The 20,738-nt window shown below is 40.1% G+C and overlaps 2 protein-coding genes across 4 annotated transcripts in view; one reads left to right on the forward strand and one right to left on the reverse strand.

The window, feature by feature from the left end:
* The window catches only part of STX8 (syntaxin 8), a 302,127-nt gene extending 296,451 nt beyond the window's left edge, over window positions 1–5,676 (reverse strand). For all 3 annotated transcript variants that reach the window (XR_013177896.1, XM_077165960.1, XM_077165961.1), the window contains exon 1: window positions 5,552–5,676. Coding sequence is in view for 2 of the 3 variants with exons in the window: in XM_077165960.1 (XP_077022075.1) it covers window positions 5,552–5,568 (17 nt within the window). In the remaining variant the exon portion in view is untranslated. The remainder of the gene's footprint in view (window positions 1–5,551) is intronic.
* A 396-nt stretch (window positions 5,677–6,072) lies between these two features.
* The window catches only part of CFAP52 (cilia and flagella associated protein 52), a 71,196-nt gene continuing 56,530 nt past the window's right edge, over window positions 6,073–20,738 (forward strand). Inside the window, exon 1 of the mRNA XM_077165963.1 lies at window positions 6,073–6,223. Coding sequence (XP_077022078.1) covers window positions 6,139–6,223 — 85 coding nt within the window. The 5' untranslated portion in view covers window positions 6,073–6,138. The remainder of the gene's footprint in view (window positions 6,224–20,738) is intronic.

Consider the following 20,738-nt stretch of genomic DNA (forward strand, 5'->3'; position numbering starts at 1 on the left):
GGAGTAAAATAAAGCATTAGAAGTCATCAATAAGGAAGACCAGACATTGGATAAACTGGACAAAAAGTTTTAGCAGATTATCTTAAATATGTGCAAAGAGCTAAAGGAAAACTAGTAAAAAGAACTAAAGGAAATCAGGAAAATGATAGGTGAACCAAAAGAATTTCAATAAAGAGACAAATCATAAATAGGAACCAAAAAAAAAAAAAAATACTGGAGCTGAAGTTAATAGTAACTGTATTAAGTTTCCTAGTGGGGTTCAACAGCAGAATGGAGCTAGCAGAAGAAAGAATCAGTGAACTTGAAGGCAAGACCACTGAAGCTATTCAGTCTGAGAAGAAAGAATAAAAGAACAAAGAAAAATGAACAGAGCCTAAGAGACCTGGGGGATACCATCTAGCATAGCAATATACGTATTATGGGATCCAGGAAGAAGAAAGAAAGGGCAGAAAAACATTTGAAGAAATAATGGTTGAAAAACTTCCCAAATGTAATGAAAGACATGAATATATACATTTAAGAAGTTCGATAAACTCTTGAATGCCAAAGACAGAGAGAATCCTGAATGTTGCAAAAGAGAAGCAAAATGTCACATACAAGGTGTTTCAATAGGTTAAGGACCAATTTCTCATCATAAACCATGGAAGCAAGAAACTGAAACGACATACTTAAAGGGTTGAAACAAAAAAAAAACCTGCCAACCGAAAATTCTATATCCAGCAAATCTGTCTTTCAAAAACGAGGAAGAGATTAAGACATTGCCAGATAAAGAAAAGTTAAGGAAGTTCATCTTCACTAGACTGGCCCTAGAAGAAATGCTCATGGGATGTACAGAAAGGACTGTAGAGACGGTAGGTCAGAGGCACATGAAGAAATAAAGATTTCCAATAAAGGTAATGACATGGGTAAATATAAATTCCAGTACTATTGTATTTTTTAATTTTTATTTTATTTATTTATTTATTTATTTTTGCATGGGCAGGCACCAGGAATCGAACCCGGGTCCTCTGGCATGGCAGGCAAGCATTCTCGCCTGCTGAGCCACTGTGGCCCGCCCTATTTTTTTATTTTTAACTCCACTTTTAACTTCTTACAGGATTTAAAATCCAAATGCATATAAAGTAATGATAAACCTACGGTTTTAGGCACACAATGTATAAAGATGACAAGGATTATAGAAAGATTGAGGCAGATGGGGTATAGGAACATGGATTGTGTATGTTATTGAAGTTAAAGTGGTATCAAGTCAAAGGAGACTTATGGATTTAGGATATTAAATATAAGACCCATGGTAACCACTAATAATGTATATGAAAAATATACATTTAAAGAAATGAGAAGGGATTCTAACAAGTTCCTTATAAAAGATCACCTAAATATAAAAGAAGGTAATAATGGAAGAACAGAAGGACAAAAGAAGTATAAGAGTTACAAAAACCAAGGAGCAAAATGGCAGTGGTAAGCCCTGCATATCAGTAGTTATTTTAAATCTTCAGTCAAAAAACAGAGATTGAGGGTGGGCCACGGTAGCTCATCAGGCAAGAATGCTTGCCTGCCATGCCAGAGGACCTGGGTTCGATTCCGGGTGCCTGCCCATGTAAAAAAAAAAAAAAACAGAGATTGGGTTTTGACAAAAGGTATCAAGTCCACTCAATAGGGAAAGAACAGTCTCATCAACAAATGGTGCTAGGATAGCCAGATGCAGAACAAAGACTGTGGACTCCTGCCTCATACAAAAATTGACTCAAAATAGTCCGTGAACTAAATATAAGAGTTACAACTATAAAATTCTTAGAAAAGAACATGGAGAAATATCTTCAAGACCTTTTTAGGTAATAGATTTTTAGACTGTACACCAAAAACACAAGCAATAAAAGGAAAAATAAACTAGACCAACAAAATGGAAAATTTTGGTGCATCAAAAGGCAGCAGGCAGAATTCTTGCCTGCTGCCAAGTTCAGTTCCCGGTGCCTGCCCAAGTTAAAAAAAAAAAAAGGCATTATGAAGAAAATGAAAAGAAAAGCTAAAGAATAAGAGAAAATATTTGAAAAGCATATAGCTGATAAGGGTTTAATATCCAGAATATATAAAGAACTACTACAACTTGATAACAAAAAGACAAATAATGCAATTTAAAAATAGGCCAAGGACTTGAACAGTCATTTTTGCAAAGATATCCAAATAATCAATAAACATGTGAAAAGATACTCAACACATTAGTCTTTAGAGAAATGCAGGTCAAAAGCCACAATGAATACCTATTTCACACCCACCAGAATCACTATTATTAAAAAAAAAAAAGGAAGAAAGAAAGAAAAAGAACAAATATTGACAAGGATGCTGAGAAACAGGAACTCTCATACATTGCTGGTGGAAAAGCAAAATGGCACAGTCTCTGTGGAAAATAGTTTGGCAGTTCCTCAGAAAGTTACACACAAAATTACTATTGAGTGGCAATCCCACTTTGAGGTACATACCCGAAACAGCTAAAACCTGGGACTCAAAAAGATATTTATATACATACCAGTGTTCACAGCAACATTATTTACAATAGTCAAAAGGTAGTTATTTTGGGTCCTCAACCCAACTGTCCACCAACAGATGAATGGATAAACAAAATGTGGTAAAATGCTGTAAAAAGGAATTAAGTTCCCAAACACCCTACCACACGGATGAACCTTGAAGACATGTTCAATGAAATAAGCCAGATGCAAAAAGACAAACATTATACAATTCCATTTACATGAAACAACTCGACTATGCAAATTCAAAGAGACAGAAAGAAGAGCACAGCTTACCTGGAACAGGGAGGGAGAATGGGGAGTTAATGCATAATATATTCCGGGTTTCATTTTTGGTGTGACAGGGAAGTTTGGGTAATGGATGCTGGTGATGGTAGCAGAGTACTGTGAATGCAATTAATGCCAATGAATTATAGGCTTGGGGGTGGCTGAGATAGGAAAATTAATGCTGTATATATATTACCATAATTTTAAAAAGAGAGATGCAGACAAAAACAATTAAATGCAATACGTGATTCTAAACTAGGTCTAATAATGGAAGAGAAGACGTCCAAAAGTGCATTATTGGGACAACTGAAAAGACTGCATGCTTCATACCAATGTTAAATTTCTTCATCCTGATAACTGTTCTAAATATGGTTATATAAGTATCTTTGTTCTTAGGAAATATACACAAAAGTATTCACTGTTCAAGGAACATGATACATATAACAGTCTAAAATGTTTAGAAAATGGACAGATGATAATTATAGTTAGATAGAAAGATGGAAAGAGAAGGAAGGAGCGATGGAGGGAGGGAAGAAGAGAGAGAGGGAGATATAATAAATGCGGCAAAATGTTAGAAGTTGTTAAATATGGGTATTTGGATAGGAGGTAAATAGGAGTTCTCTGCATTGCTTTTTGTATTATTTTTGCAACTTTCCTGTACATTTGAAATTACTTTAAAAGGAAAAGAAAAAAGTAGGCAAAAATAAGAGAGAACATGCTACTGACATCCAGTGTTCACTAATGCCTTTACTTTGAAATGTTTACTTTGTACTAACAAAAGTTACCAAAAAAAAGTCCATCCAACATTTAAACTATTGAGCATTTACTGAAAATTTTCCAGAAATAATATATCATCAACAAGTTAGAGGTAAAACTAACTAACTTTAGCAAAGAATCAATTCAGGGCCAGTACAGTAATCACTTGCTACTTCTCTTGAACAGTGAGCTTATCACTGGCTTTTATTATGCCATCAAAACAGTAATAGTTTTCATTTCTAAATATTAGAACACTTTTGAGGAATGGGACCTCAGTGATCTGTGATTTCCAACAGTATGTAGGCAAAACTATAGTCAAATCTGGTTTTATAGGTTTTTCAAATTTCCTTTCTGTACTCCTTTGTACCCCCTAAGCAGCAACTTGCAATTCACTTTAAAATACACATCTAACCCACTTTGGAGGGGTAGCTAATGTCAGCCCATCAGCCATTCCCTCACTCCCAGCAACCAAATAAAAAAATCACTAAGTCAAACTAGTTGACAGAACACAAAAAAATTATAAGCTTTTTCAAAATTAAAAAGTTTTGGAGTCCAGCTGGCATTTCCACTCAACTGAATAGGGTAACTTTGGGCCCCTCTATTGTTTCTGGGCTTTATTTCCAACCTTACGTGCAAACTGAGGGGGTTAGCTTCCAGGAGGTGGAGGGCAATTTACCAACATGTGTCAAGGGCCATAACAATGTTCATACCTCTGGAACCAATACTTCCACTTCTCCCAAGTGAGCCAAAGGAAATAGATGCTACAAAGGCACACAGCTTTTTCAATAGTGGGGGGGAAATTATCTAATCTAGCAAAGAGGTGAAAAGTTAAATTACGGTTTCTCATTTGCTGCACTATTAAAACATCATAAAAATCATGTTTTCAGAAAATATTTAATGACGTGGAAAAATGCTTCCTATTTTGTAAAATGCACACAAAATATCCACGTTAAAGTAATAGGTTCATTTTAAAAATCACCAGTGGCTATTTCCAAATGGTAGACTTAAAGACGCTATTTTCTTCTCTGCAAACTTTCAGTATCTTCTAAATTTCTACAGGGGGAATATACAGCTGTTAAAATGAGGTGGGAAAATATTAGTATTAAATCAATAAAGAGATTGATCTAGATGATCTAGGTCCTGGGCAACTCTAACTTTCATCTTGGTATCCATTCTAACATCCAGACTGCCCGAAACTTAAAGAATTATAAACTATATTGAAAAGACCAGCATAAGGCATATACTCCAAAAAGTTCAAATCCAATATGCTACAGCAAAAAAGTTCCTTGTGATCAGAGCTTGTGTTTATCATCATTCCGTCCTTGGGATTTAATGGTTACTCATTGTGAAGGAATGGTCTTTACCAGTTATTGCCTTATGCAGAAGTTATTGCTGAAAGAAAAGAATTCATGGTATTACTTAGAGAAGGGGAAAATGCCTTATGATCAAGTGCATAATTTCTCTCCCAAATTACTACACACTTTCTAAAGGGCACACAAGATCTAGGTTTTAGCTACAACTGGTTACTAGGTGGCTGGGGACCTCGGATTTTGAACCTCGCTTCCTCCAATCTGTGAAGCAAAAGGGAGACGGGGAAGTCTGTCATTGGCACTGACATTCGACAAAGAGGTTACTTCTACTTCACTTTTTCAAGAGTCCAAGAGAAGCCTCCATCAGTCAGCTGCAAATCTAGATAGGCGGGAAATCCCCGCGGCGAGAAGCAGCCCAAACAGACTTCAAAATATTCAGATTAAGCTTAAATCCTCAGTTTCCCGAGGGCTCACCAGGTCTCCTTCCCGGGCCACCTCCGCGAGGACCCAGGGTGGCGAGATACGACTGAGTCCCTCTCAACAGAGGAAGGGTCCTTGCGGCCCCTCTCCTCACCCCGAGGAGTTCCACCCCCCGCGCAGAACGGTCGCCCGCTCCCCGGAACCCTGGCGTCCCCTTAAGAACCAGGGTTCTTAAGAACCAGGGTCTGCGCGCGGCCGCCCTCACCCGGGGCTCACCAGGAGTCCGGGGCCATGGTGCAGTCTCCGCCGGCTCTACCAACACTTCCTGCTTGCGGCAGCTGCCTACGGCGGCCCGCGAGGCTCACTGCTCGCCGTTCGGCCGTTTGAGCCCGGAGCCGGGAATTTGCTAAGTGAATTTTGAAAAGTTAAGGCCTAAAACCGAGATGAAAAAAGGAAAGCGCTCTTCTGGGGAACAGAAGGTTGCAGGAATCCGCGCCGACTGAGACGCAAACTGCTAGGCGCGATTAAAATAAAATTGAAATTGAACCGAAGGTGAAGCGCCTCCTATATTACTTAAAATGTTACCCTGTTTCAGACAGGGCACCCAAAGAAGTATTAAGTATGTATTATTTTACAGCAACCTGTCTGTCGAGCCCCAGTAGATGCTTGGCTATGCAGCTAGCTGTGTATTTAATTCTTCCTAAATGTCCGGCGTAAGAGAAAAAAGGAAACCTCGGCTTGCAAGAAGAGGGCATCTGAGCGCCACAGGCGCGGGCGTGAATCTGGTGCGCGTGCGCACGCCCGTTACCATAACGACCAGAAGACTCTGCGCCCGCTGGGAGACAGAGGCCCGTGAGTCGGTGATGGATAAACGGGTGATGGACGGCCAAACTTCTCCCGAGGCCGAGGTGGCCGAGCTGGAGCTTGAGGCAGTGATCGGTTTCAATGGTGAGGCTTCGGGCATGTTGGGCTGGGTGGTTTAGGTACCCCGGCGACGTGTAGGGCAAACAGGGACAGTGAGACACCGGGGCGGGCTGGGGCAGGGGCGGGGGTTGGGAACACCGAAAAGACAGTGAGGGGCATTGAAAAGAGCCCGGGTCCAGCCTGTCTTCTCCCGCCCGAGAGCCTTGGGCAGTAACTTCCTCGCTCTGAGCTTCAGAAAGTGGCATGGTGTTTGCATGCTCCTGGCACCCAAAAGGGACTAAATGCCTCGCGTGGACTGAAAGTTGAGTAGGAGGGTGGGAGCAAAAAACGAATGGGATGATGCCTGTGTTATGACCCTCCTTCCACTGGCTCAGCCCTTCCTGCCCCGAAGCCCTAGGAAGCCCCAGGAAGCCGGCAAAGCCCCAGGCCCCTCCTAACCCACCAGAGGCTCTCTATGTTGGCCCTTGGAACCAACTAGCAAATCTTCCAAAATCCCAGCTGATGTACTAATGAGATACGCCGGGGAGGGAATGTGTGTTTGAGCAATCGCTTTAGGGGGTGATTTTGGTCTTCTAACTGGAAAGAAGGATTCTAATGATGAAGATTTCAGACCATCATAGAAAGGGATGCCATGGAAAGTTGGAGGGGACGACTGTTCAGCTTGGAAGAGGGGTTGCCGCTCAGTTCAAATCTTATTTGTGACTGCCTCCTGTTTTGAACATTAAGGGGGAGATGCTGTTTGTTTTTGTTTTGTTTTGTAGATGTGCAAAAAGCAGTGGATTAAACTTTAGAGAAAGCAAGGCCTGAAAGCTTTCGAATTGTAATAATTGAGGAGGCAGAACAGTCAATGGCTGAAGATTTAAGCAGATTCTAGGACCTGGCTCTTGTCTCTCACCTTCGTTTTACTTGGAAAGTCTCTGTGGAAAGCGGGCACTTAATACATCTCATTATCAGCCCTCTTGAGAGCTGGTTAAAAGTCCACTGGTGATGGTAGTGAGTGGCCTGCAGTGAGCATTAAGGAAGTGGTGAGGCAGTGTACAGCCTCATACTTACAGCTCTGAACTGATTTCATACCCTTTCCTAGAGCTCTAAGAGTAACTATATGGTAATTTGTATCCCATGTGTGCTGGTCTGAAAGGATGTATGCCCCCTAGAAAAGCCATGTTTTAATCAAAATCCCATTTCATAAAGGTAGAATAACCACTATTCAATACTGTATGTTTGAAACTGTAATCAGATCATCTCCTTGGAGATGTGATTTAATCAAGAGAGGTTGTTAAACTGGATTAGGTGATGACAGGTCTCCACCCATTTGGGTGGGTCTTGATTAGTATACTGGAATGCTGTAAAAGAGGAAACATTTTGGAGAATAGAAGAGATTCGGAGAGAGCAGGGAATCTGCAGCACCACAAAGCAGAGAGTCCACGAGCCAGCAACCTTTAGAGATGAAGAAGGAAAACACCTCCCGGGAAGCTTCATGAAACCGGAAGCCAGGAGAGAAAGTAGCAGATGGACACCGTGTTTGCCATGCGCCCTTCCAGCTGAGAGAGGAACCCTGACTGTGTTTGCCATGTGCCTTCTCATTTGAGAGAGAAACCCTGAACTTCATCGGCCTTCTTGAACCAAGGTATTTTTCCCTGGATGCCTTTGATTGGACATATCTATAGACTTGTTGTAATTGGGACATTTTCTCAGCCTTAGAACTGTAAACTAGCAACTCATTAAATTTCCCTTTTTAAAAGCCATTCTGTTTCTGGTATATTGCATTCCGGCAGCTAGCAAACTAGAACACCATGTTTTCCATAGCAATTATTAAATAGTTTTGCCTTTTAGAAAGGCCCAAGTCAACCAAACTGTGTTTTACTTTGTTGTTTTTGTGCAATTGACATTCTTTCATGTAGTTGAATATATATTTATTTAGAAAAGCTATATGCCAAATACTAAGTTGTTTACTGAGAATACAGGCATAAATGCATGGCCACACTTAAAAAGATGAGTTTAGAAAATAGGTAAAAGAGTGAAACAACAACAGAAAAGTCAACCATCATTACACTTTCCAAAGATATCACTCTTAATCTTTTGGCACGGTCTTTTATATATCTATGTATGAATGTGTTTTTTAGTAAAAGAGAGCTCATGCCATATATATATATATATATGCTCTTATAACCAGATTTTTTTTCCACATAACAGTATGCCATGCAGATCTTTCTTTAATAATATGCTCCACATCATAATTTTAATACTTTAATGTATTATTCCATTGCATAGATATGTAATAGACTTTAAAATACCTTTTTATTAATAATTTAGAATAATTCACATTTTTTCATTTATTTAAAAGTACTACAAACAACGTCTGCATAGCTAAATCTTTTAACTTTTTTCCTTAGAGTGGAGCCTGGTTGGGGAATGGCAAATAGCTCAGTGTGACTTCAGTATCAGACTGGCAAGATAACCCTGGAAAGGGTGCCTGGGGTTGATTTTGAAGGCTTTAAATAGCAGGTTATTAAGTTCATAGTTCACATAGAAACAAATGAGAAGCAAATTCAAAAGTCAAAATCTTTTTATCATTGTAACACTAGCACCCATTATACTGTCTTATTCTATTTTATGAATTTTAATTCTGGAGGTAATAAGTATATAACTGTGCTTGACTTATTTTATATAGACAGAGACTTTTTTTGGTGGGGGGGGATGCATGGTCTGGGAATCCAACCCAGGTTTCCTGCATGGAAGGTGAGCATTCTACCACTGAACCACCCTTGCACCCTGAGGTATCATATTTTTCCAGGAATCAATTTAAGCAAATCAGGTCTAAAATAAGTTGAACTGGATACCAAAGAACAGATAGAGAACAAAGCCATCCAGAAAGCCCTAGGTAAAAGCGTGAAAACAACCTCCAGAATAACCTAATTAAGGAAATCAAATGTCTAGATACCAGCAAAAAATAATGAGTCATACTAGGAAAATCAAAGATATGCCCCAGTCAAAGGAGCAGACCAACATTTCAAATGAGGTGCAGGAGTTGAAACAACTAATTCAAGATGTTTGAACAGACGTGCAAAATCTCATCAAAAATCAAATCAATGAATTGAGAGAGGATATAAAGAAGACATTAGGCAAACAAAAAGAGAATTCAAAAGTTTGAAAAAACAAATCACAAAATTTATGGGAATGAAAAGCACAATTGAAGAGATAAAGAAAAAACAATGGAAACCTGCAATGGTAGATTTGAAAAGGCAGAAGAAAAGATAAGGGAACTAGAGGACAGGACATCTGAAATCATATACGCAAAAGAAAAGAGAAGGAAAAGAATGGAAAAATAGGAGCAGGGCCTCAGGGAATTGAATGACAACATGAAACACATTAATATATGTGTCATGGATGTTCCAGAAGGAGAAGAAAAGGGAAAAGGAGCAGAAAGACTAATGGAGGAAATAATCACTGAAAATTTCCCATCTTTTATAAAAGACATAAAATTACAGATCCAAGAAGTACAGCATACCCCAACCACAATGGATCCAAATAGACCTGCTCCAAGACACTTAGTAATCAGATTGTCAGATGTCAAAGACAAAGACAGAATTTTGAATGCGGCAAGAGAAAAGCAATCCATCACATACAAAGGAAGCTCGATAAGACTTTGTATGGATTTCTCAGCAGAAACCATGTAATGATATATTTAAGAATCTGAAAGAGAAAAACTGCCAACCAAGAGTTCTATACCCAGCAAACTGTCCTCCAAAAATAAGGGGGAAGTTTAGAATATTTTCAGACAGTCACTGAAAGAATTTATGACCCTTATAGTATTTCTATAAGAAATACTAAAGGGAGCACTACAGGAAGGTAGGAAAAGAAAGGAAAGAGAGGTCTGAAGAAGACTGTAGAAATAAGGATTTTCTACAGAAATAAGACTGTAGAAAAAAGGTAAAAAAGAAAAATATGACATATAAAATCCAAATGACAAAATGGGGTAGGAGAAAGTACTGCCCTTACAGTAATAACATTAAGTGTGAATGGATTAAACCTCCCAATCAAAATATATAGACTGTATGACTGGATTATAAAAACAGGACCCATCTCCCTGGCCATTAGAGAAATGCAAATCAAAACCACAATGAGATATCATCTCACACCCACCAGAATGGCCATTATCAACAAAACAGAAAATGACAAGTGCTGGAGAGGATGCGGAGAAAGAGGCACACTTATCCACTGTTGGTGGGAATGTCAAATGGTGCAACCACTGTGGAAGGCAGTTTGGCGGTTCCTCAAAAAGCTGAATATAGAATTGCCATACGACCCAGCAATACCATTGCTGCATATCTACTCAAAGGACTTAAGGGCAAAGACACAAATGGACATTTGCACACCAATGTTTATAGCAGCGTTATTTACAATTGCAAAGAGATGGAAACAGCCAAAATGTCCATCAACAGAAGAGTGGCTAAACAAACTGTGGTATATACATACAATGGAATATTATGCAGCTTTAAGACAAGATAAACTTATGAAGCATGTAATAACATGGATGGACCTAGAGAACATTATGCTGAGTGAGTCTAGCCAAAAACTAAAGGACAAATACTGTATGGTCCCACTGATGTGAACCGACATTCGAGAATAAACTTGAAATATGTCATTGGTAACAGAGTCCAGCAGGAGTTAGAAACAGGGTAAGATAATGGTTAATTGGAGCTGAAGGGATACAGACTGTGCAACAGGACTAGATACAAAAACTCAAAAATGGACAGCACAATAATACCTAATTGTAAAGTAATCATGTTAAAACACTGAATGAAGCTGCATCTGAGCTATAGGGTTTTTTTTGTTTTTTTTTGTTTTTGTCTGTCTGGTTGTCTTTTTTTTTTTTTTTACTATTATTATTACTTTTATTTTTTTTCTCTATATTAACATTCTATATCTTTTTTCTGTTGTGTTGCTAGTTCTTCTAAACCGATGCAAATGTACTAAGAAACGATGATCATGTATCTATGTGATGATGTTAAGAATTGCTGATTGCATATGTAGAATGATATGATTTCTAAATGTTGGGTTAATTTCTTTTTTTCCGTTAATTAATAATAATAAAAAAAGCTATCCTGGAGGTTATCCTTACACATTATATAGATATCACCTTTTTAAATTAAGGTGTAATGGAGAGGCTGGAAGGAAGTGCCTGAAACTGTAGAGCTGTGTTCCAGTAGCCATGTTTCTTGAAGATGATTGTATAATGATATAGCTTTCACAATGTGACTGTTTGATTGTGAAAACCTTGTGTCTGATGCTCCTTTTATCTATGGTATGGACAGATGAGTAAAACATATGGATTAAAAATAAATAAATAATAGGGGGAACAAATGTTAAATTAATTTAGTAGATTATTTCTGATTAAATTTAGTAGATTAAAATGCTAGTGATCGCTCTTTCTCCACCGGCGGCACTCCCGCCGCCATCCAGCCCTCCTCTTCCTCTTTCTCCGCCAGCGCTCCCGCCGCCATCTAGCCCTCCTCTTCCCCCTTCTCCGCCGGCGCTCCCGCCGCCATCTAGCCCTCCTCTTCCCCTTTCTCTGCCGGCGCTCCCGCCGCCATCTAGCCCTCCTCTTCCCCTTTCTCCGCCGGCGCTCCCGCCGCCATCCAGCCCTCCTCTTCCTCTTTCTCCGCCGGTGGCGCTCCCGCCGCCATCCAGCCCTCCTCTTCCTCTTTCTCCGCCAGCGCTCCCACCGCCATCTAGCCCTCCTCTTCCTCTTTCTCCGCCGGCGGCGCTCCCACCGCCATCCAGCCCTCCTCTTCCCTCTACTCCGCCGGCGCTCCTGCCGCCATCCAGCCCTCCTCTTCCTCTTTATCTGCTGGTGGCGCTCCCGCCGCTATCCAGCCCTCCTCTTCCTCTTCCTCCGCTGGTGGCACTCCCGCCGCCATCCAGCCCTCCTCTTCCTCTTTCTCCGCCAGTGCTCCCGCCGCCATCTAGCCCTCCTCTTCCCCCTTCTCCGCCGGCGCTCCCACCGCCATCTAGCCCTCCTCTTCCCCTTTCTCCGCCAGCGCTCCCGCTGCCATCTAGCCCTCCTCTTCCTCTTTCTCCACCGGCGGCGCTCCCGCCGCCATCCAGCCCTCCTCTTCCCCCTACTCCGCCGGCGCTCCCGCCGCCATCTAGCCCTCCTCTTCCTCTTTCTCCGCTGGCAGCGCTCACGCCGCGATCCAGCCCTCCTCTTCCTCTTTCTATGCTGGCGGCGCTCCCGCCGCCATCTAGCGCTCCTCTTCCCGCTTCTCCACCGGTGCTCCCGCCGCCATCTAGCCCTCCTCTTCCACTTTCTCCGCCAGCGCTCCCGTCGCCATCTAGCCCTCCTCTTCCTCTTTCTCCGCCGACGGCGCTCCCGCCATAATCTTGCCCTTCTCTTTCCCCTTCTGCTCCGGCGGCACTCCATCCGCCATCTTATCCTTCCCTTTCTCCTCCTACTCCAGCGGCTCTCCAACTACCACTGTGCCCTCTTCCGCCTTCACCGGCTCCTCCGCCACCGTCCTCGACAGCCTTGCCACCCTCATCTTTCCTCCTCCAGAACAGCTACTAGGGGAGTAGAAACGATACAGAACAGCTCCCAGAGCCACGACAGAGATCAAAAAGACAGCGTACCCCATCCTGGAATGGCTTACTGTCTGGGAGAACCAGCTCCGGTGAGATCGCTGAGGGGCGCGGACTTTTCCGGGCGGGGCGGCAAATGGCCGGAGTCCCTCCCTTCCTCCTTCCTGGGCCAGCTGGCAGAATTGGGCAGGTGGTCCCCTCAAGCCGTGGCGGCTGGCGCCCCCACCATGCGAGGCCCCCCGGACCAACTGAGAGAAATGGATCGGAAATCCCCAGACTGCGGAGAACGGTGACCGGGGGGGTCCTTTCCAAACACGTGACTTCCTGGTCCTGCCGGGAACGGTGCACTCTCCGGGGCTGCGGCGGACTGCGACCCTCCCCACGTTCTGACCCCCGGGCCGGCTGGCACTCTTCCAAGCCTCTTCAGCTGGCGAACCTCCCCCACGGCGAGAGTTTTCCAAAGTTAAAGGACCCACAGCACCTTTTACTGGTGGGACCCGCAGACAAACGTGTGCCACGAGTGCCACCTACTGGGCAGGATAAGAAAAACAAAACCCAGAGATTTCACAGAAAAATCTTTCAACCTGTTGGGTCCAACTCCCAGGGAAATCTGACTAAATGCCCAGACACCAGCAGAAGATAACGGATCACGCTCAGAAAATTGAAAATATGGCCCAGTCAAAAGAACAAACCAATAGTTCAAATGAGATACAGGAGCTGAGACAACTAATGCTGAATATACGAACAGAAATGGAAAACCTCTTCAAAAACCAAATCGATAAAATGAGGGAGGACATGAAGAAGACATGGGCTGAACAAAAAGAAGAAATAGAAAAACTGAAAAAACAAATCACAGAGCTTATGGAAGTGAAGGATAAAGTAGAAAAGATGGAAAAAACAATGGATACCTACAATGATAGATTTAAAGAGACAGAAGATAGAATTAGTGATTTGGAGGATGGAACATCTGAATTCCAAAAAGAAACAGAAACTATCAGGAAAAGAATGGAAAAATTTGAACAGGGTATCAGGGAACTCAAGGACAATATGAACCGCACAAATATATGTGTTATGGGTGTCCCAGAAGGAGAAGAGAAGGGAAAAGGAGGAGAAAAACTAATGGAAGAAATTATCACTGAAAATTTCCCAACTCTTATGAAAGACCTAAAATTACAGATCCAAGAAGTGCAGCGCACCCCAAAGAGATTAGACACAAATAGGAATTCCCCAAGACACTTACTAGTTAGAATGTCAGAGGTCAAAGAGAAAGAGAGGATCTTGAAAGCAGCGAGAGAGAAGCAATCCATCACATACAAGGGAAACCCAATAAGACTATGTGTAGATTTCTCAGCAGAAACCATGGAAGCTAGAAGACAGTGGGATGATATATTTAAGTTACTAAAAGAGAAAAACTGCCAACCAAGACTCCTATATCCAGCAAAATTGTCCTTCAAAAATGAGGGAGAAATTAAAACATTCTCAGACAAAAAGTCACTGAGAGAATTTGTGACCAAGAGACCAGCTCTGCAAGAAATACTAAAGAAAGCACTAGAGTCAGATACAAAAAGACAGAAGAGAGAGGCATGGAGAAAAGTGTAGAAAGAAGGAAAGTCAGATATGATATATATAATACAAAAGGCAAAATGGTAGAGGAAAATATTATCCAAACAGTAATAACTCTAAATGTTAATGGACTGAATTCCCCAATCAAAAGACATAGACTGGCAGAATGGATTAAAAAACAGGATCCTTCTATATGCTGTCTACAGGAAACACATCTTAGACCCAAAGATAAATATGGGTTGAAAGAGAAAGGTTGGGAAAAGATATTTCATGCAAATAACAACCAGAAAAGAGCAGGAGTGGCTATACTAATATCCAACAAATTAGACTTCAAATGTAAAACAGTTAAAAGAGACAAAGAAGGACACTATATACTATTAAAAGGAACAATTAAGCAAGAAGACATAACAATCATAAATATTTACACACCGAACCAGAATGCCCCAAAATACGTGAGGAATACACTGCAAACACTGAAAAGGGAAATAGACACATATACCATAATAGTTGGATACTTCAATTCCCCACTCTCATCAATGGACAGAACATCTAGACAGAGGATCAATAAAGAAATAGAGAATCTGAATATTACTATAAAGGAGCTAGACTTAACAGACATTTATAGGACATTACATCCCACAACAGCAGGATATACCTTTTTCTCAAGTGCTCATGGATCATTCTCAAAGATAGACCATATGCTGGGTCACCAAGCAAGTCTTAACAAATTTAAAAAGATTGAAATCATACACAACACTTTCTCGGATCATAAAGGAATGAAGTTGGAAATCAATAGTAGGTGGAGACTTCCGGAGAAGATGGCGGCTTAGTAAGACGCGCGGGTCTTAGTTCCTCCTCCAGAAAAGCAACTAAAGAAACAGAAACAATACGAAACAGCTCCCGGAGTCACGACAGAGACCAAAAAGACAGCGTACCCCATTCTGGAACGGCTGAACGGGCAGGGAGAATCCGCTGCGGTGAGATACCCAAGGGGCGCACGTTTTCCCGGCCGGGGTGGCTGGCGACTGGGGTCCCCTGCACGCATGTGGCTCCCCGGTCTGACTGGGAACATTGGATAGCGGGGCCCTCCCGTCACGCTTGGCGTCTCGGGCCAGCTGGGCAATTTGGACTGGCACTCCCCCAAGCCGCGGCGGCCAGCAACCCCCGCCTCCACGCGCGTTTTCCCGGGCAGACTGCCCCGCAGACAGACGACCGCCACGAGCGCCACCTACTGGGCAGGAAAAGAAAAACAGAGCCCAGAGATTCCACAGAAAAACCTTTCAACCAGCTGGGTCCCACACCCAGGGAAATCTGATCAAATGCCCAGACACCAGCAGAAAATAATGGATGACGCTCGGAAAACTGAAGATATGGCCCAGTCAAAGGAACAAACCAATAGTTCAAAGGAGATACAGGAGCTGAGACAACTAATGCTGAATATACGAACAGAAATGGAAATACTCTTCAAAAACCAAATCAATAAATTGAGGGAGGACATGAAGAAGACATGGGCTGAACAAAAAGAAGAAATAGAAAATCTGAAAAAACAAATCACAGAACTTATGGGAGTGAAGGACAAAGAAGAAAAAATGGAAAAAACAATGGATGCCTACAATGGTAGATCTAAAGAGACAGAAGCTACAATTAGTGAACTGGAGGATGGAACATCTGAATTCCAAAAAGAAACAGAAACTATAGGGAAAAGAATGGAAAAACTTGAGCAGGGAATCAGGGAACTGAATGACAATATGAAACGCACAAATATACGTGTTGTGGGTGTCCCAGAAGGAGAAGAGAAGGGAAAAGGAGGAGAAAAACTAATGGAAGAAATTATCACTGAAAATTTCCCAACTCTTATGAAAGAGCTAAAATTACAGATCCAAGAAGTACAGCGCACCCCAAAGAGAATAGACCCAAATAGGCGTTCTCCAAGACATTTACTAGTTAGAATGTCAGAGGTCAGAGAGAAAGAGAGGATCTTGAAAGCAGCAAGAGAAAAACAATCTGTCACATACAAGGGAAACCCAATAAGACTATGTGTAGATTTCTCAGCAGAAACCATGGAAGCTAGAAGACAGTGGGATGATATATTTAAATTACTAAAAGAGAAAAACTGCCAACCAAGACTCCTATATCCAGCAAAATTGTCCTTCAAAAATGAAGGAGAAATTAAAACATTCTCAGACAAAAAGTCACTGAGAGAATTTGTGACCAAGAGACCAGCTCTGCAAGAAATACTAAAGGGAGCACTAGAGTCAGATACGAAAAGACAGAAGAGAGAGGTATGGAGTAAAGTGTAGAAAGAAGGAAAATCAGATATGATATATATAATACAAAAGCCAAAATGGTAGAGGAAAATATTATCCAAACAGTAATAACACTAAAAGTTAATGGACTGAATTTCCCAATCAAAAGGCATAGAATGGCAGAATGGATTACGACCCAGCAATACCACTGCTAGGTATCTACTCAAAGGACTTAAGGGCAAAGACACAGATGGACATTTGCACACCAGTGTTTATAGCAGCATTATCTACAATTGCAAAGAGATGGAAACAGCCAAAATGTCCATCAACAGAGGAGTGGCTAAACAAACTGTGGCGTATACCTACGATGGAGTATTATGCAGCTTTAAGACAGACTAAACTTATGAAGCATGTAATAACATGGATGGACCTAGAGAACATTATGCTGAGTGAGTCTAGCCCAAAACTAAAGGACAAATACTGTATGGTCCCACTGATGTGAACCGACATTCGAGAATCAGCTTGGAATATATCATTGGTAACAGAGACCAGCAGGAGTGAGAAACAGGGTAAGATAATGGGTAATTGGAGATGAAGGGATACAGACTGTGCAACAGGACTAGATACAAAAACTCAAAAATGGACAGCACAATAATAACTAAGTGTAATGTAACTAGGTTGGAACACTGAATGAAGCTGCACCTGAAATATGGTTTTTTGTTTGTTTGTTTGGTGTTTGTATCTTTTGTTTTTGTTTTTTTCTTTTTCTTTTATATATATATATATTTTTATTAGTATTATTATTTTAATTCTCTTCTCTATATTAACATTCTATATCTTTTTCTGCTGTTTTGCTAGTTCTTTTCCTAAATCGATGCAAATGTACTAAGAAATGATGATCATACATCTATGTGATGATACTAAGAATTACTGAGTGCATGTGTAGAATGGAATGATTTCTAAAAAAAAAAAAAAAAATAATAGGTGGAGTGCCAAAAAATTCACAAATACGTGGAGGCTCAACAACACACTCTTAAACAACAAGTGGGTCAAAGAAGAAATCACAAGAGAAATTAGTAAATACCTTGAGGCGAATGAAAATGAAAACACAACATATCAAAACTTATGGGACGCAGCAAAGGCAGTGCTAAGAGGGAAATTTATTGCCCTAAATGCCTATATCAGAAAAGAAGAAAAGGCAAAACTGCAGGAATTAACTGTCCACTTGGAAGAACTGGAGAAAGAACAGCAAACTAATCCCAAAGCAAGCAAAAGGAAAGAAATAACAAAGATTAGAGCACAAATAAATGAAATTGAAAACATGAAAACAATAGAGAAAATCAATAGGACCAGAAGTTGGTTCTATGAGAAAATCAACAAGATTGATGGGCCCTTAGCAAGATTGACAAAAAGAAGAAGAGAGAGGATGCAAATAAATAAGATTAGAAATGGAAGAGGAGACATAACTACTGACCTCACAGAAATAAAGGAGGTAATAACAGGATACTATGAACAACTTTACGCTAATAAATACAACAATTTAGATGAAATGGACAGGTTCCTTGAAAGACATGAACAACCAACTTTGACTCAAGAAGAAATAGACGACCTCAACAAACCAATCACAAGTAAAGAGATTGAATTAGTTATTCAAAAGCTCCCTAAAAAGAAAAGTCCAGGACCAGACGGCTTCACATGTGAATTCTATCAAACATTCCAGAAAGAATTAGTACCTACTCTCCTCAAACTCTTCAACATAATCGAAGTGGAGGGAAAACTACCTAATTCATTCTATGAAGCCAACATCACCCTCATACCAAAACCAGGCAAAGATATTACAAAAAAAGAAAACTACAGACCAATCTCTCTAATGAATACAGATGCAAAAATCCTCAATAAAATTCTAGCAAATCATATCCAACAGCACATTAAAAGAATTATACATCACATTAAAAGAATTATACATCATGACCAAGTAGGATTCATGACCAGGTATGCAAGGATGGTTCAACATAAGAAAATCAATTAATGTAATACACCATATCAACAAATCAAAGCAGAAAAATCACATGATCATCTCAATTGATGCAGAGAAGGCATTTGACAAGATTCAACATCCTTTCCTGTTGAAAACACTTCAAAAGATAGGAATACAAGGGAACTTCCTTAAAATGATAGAGGGAATATATGAAAAACCCACAGCTAATATCATCCTCAATGGGGAAAAATTGAAAACTTTCCCCCTAAGATCAGGAACAAGACAAGGATGTCCACTATCACCACTATTATTCAACATTGTGTTGGAAGTTCTAGCCAGAGCAATTAGGCAAGAAAAAGAAATACAAGGCATCAAAATTGGAAAGGAAGAAGTAAAACTATCACTGTTTGCAGACGATATGATACTATACGTAGAAAACCCAGAAAAATCCACAACAAAATTACTAGAGCTAATAAATGAGTACAGCAAAGTAGCAGGCTACAAGATCAAAATTCAAAAATCTGTAGCTTTTCTATACACTAGTAATGAAAAAGCTGAGGCGGAAATCAAGAAACGAATCCCATTTAGAATCGCAACTAAAAGAATAAAATACCTAGGAATAAATTTAACTAAAGGGACAAAAAACCTATACAAAGAAAACTACAAAAAACTGCTAAAAGAAATCGCAGAAGACCTAAATAGATGGAAGGGCATACCGTGTTCATGGATTGGAAGACTAAATATAATTAAGATGTCAATCCTACCTAAACTCATCTACAGATTCAATGCAATACGAATCAAAATCCCAACAACTTATTTTTCAGAATTAGAAAAACCAATAAGCAAATTTATCTGGAAGGGCAGTTTGCCCCGAATTGCTAAAAACATCTTGAGGAAAAAAAATGAAGCTGGAGGTCTAGCGATGCCGGACTTTAAGGCATATTATGAAGCCACAGTGGTCAAAACAGCATGGTATTGATGCCTTGTATTTCTTTTTTTTATTTTTTATTTTTTTATTAACGGAAAGAAAAAGAAAAAAAAAGAAATTAACACAACATTTAGAAATCATACCGTTCTACATATGCACTCAGTAATTCTTAGCATCATCACATAGATGCATAATCATGTTAAAACACTGAATGAAGCTGCATCTGAGCTATAGAGGTTTTTTTTTGTTTTTGTTTGCTTGTTTGTTTGTTTGTTGTTGTTTTTTACTATTATTACTACTTTTGTTTCTTTTCTTTATATTAACATTTTATATCTTTTTCTGTTTCTTAGTACATTTGCATCGGTTTAGAGGAACTAGCAACACAGAATCCTACCTAAACTCATCTACAGATTCAATGCAATACGAATCAAAATCCCAACAACTTATTTTTCAGAATTAGAAAAACCAATAAGCAAATTTATCTGGAAGGGGCAGGTTGCCCCGAATTGCTAAGAATTACTGAGTGCATATGTAGAACGGTATGATTTCTAAATGTTGTGTTAATTTCTTTTTTTTTCTTTCCGTTAATAAAAAAATAAAAAATAAAAAAAAGAAATACAAGGCATAAAAATTGGAAAGGAAGAAGTAATACTATCACTGTTTGCAGACGATATGATACTATACGTCGAAAACCCGGAAAAATCCAAAACAAAACTACTAGAGCTAATAAATGAGTACAGCAAAGTAGCAGGTTACAAGATCAACATTCAAAAATCTGTAGCATTTCTATACACTAGTAAGGAGCAAGCTGAGGGGGAAATCAAGAAACGAATCCCATTTACAATTGCAACTAAAAGAATAAAATACCTAGGAATAAATTTAACTAAAGAGACAAAAAACCTATACAAAGAAAACTACAAAAAACTGTTAAAAGAAATCACAGAAGACCTAAATAGATGGAAGGGCATACCGTGTTCATGGATTGGAAGACTAAATATAGTTAAGATGTCAATCCTACCTAAATTGATTTACAGATTCAATGCAATACCAATCAAAATCCCAACAACTTGTTTTTCAGAAATAGAAAAACCAATAAGCAAATTTATCTGGAAGGGCAGGGTACCCCGAATTGCTAAAAACATCTTGAGGAAAAAAAACGAAGCTGGAGGTCTCGCGCTGCCTGACTTTAAGGCATATTATGAAGCCACAGTGGTCAAAACAGCATGGTATTGGCATAAAGATAGA

This window comes from Tamandua tetradactyla, chromosome 6 (genome assembly GCF_023851605.1).
Source record: "Tamandua tetradactyla isolate mTamTet1 chromosome 6, mTamTet1.pri, whole genome shotgun sequence".
Classification (NCBI taxonomy): domain Eukaryota; kingdom Metazoa; phylum Chordata; class Mammalia; order Pilosa; family Myrmecophagidae; genus Tamandua; species Tamandua tetradactyla.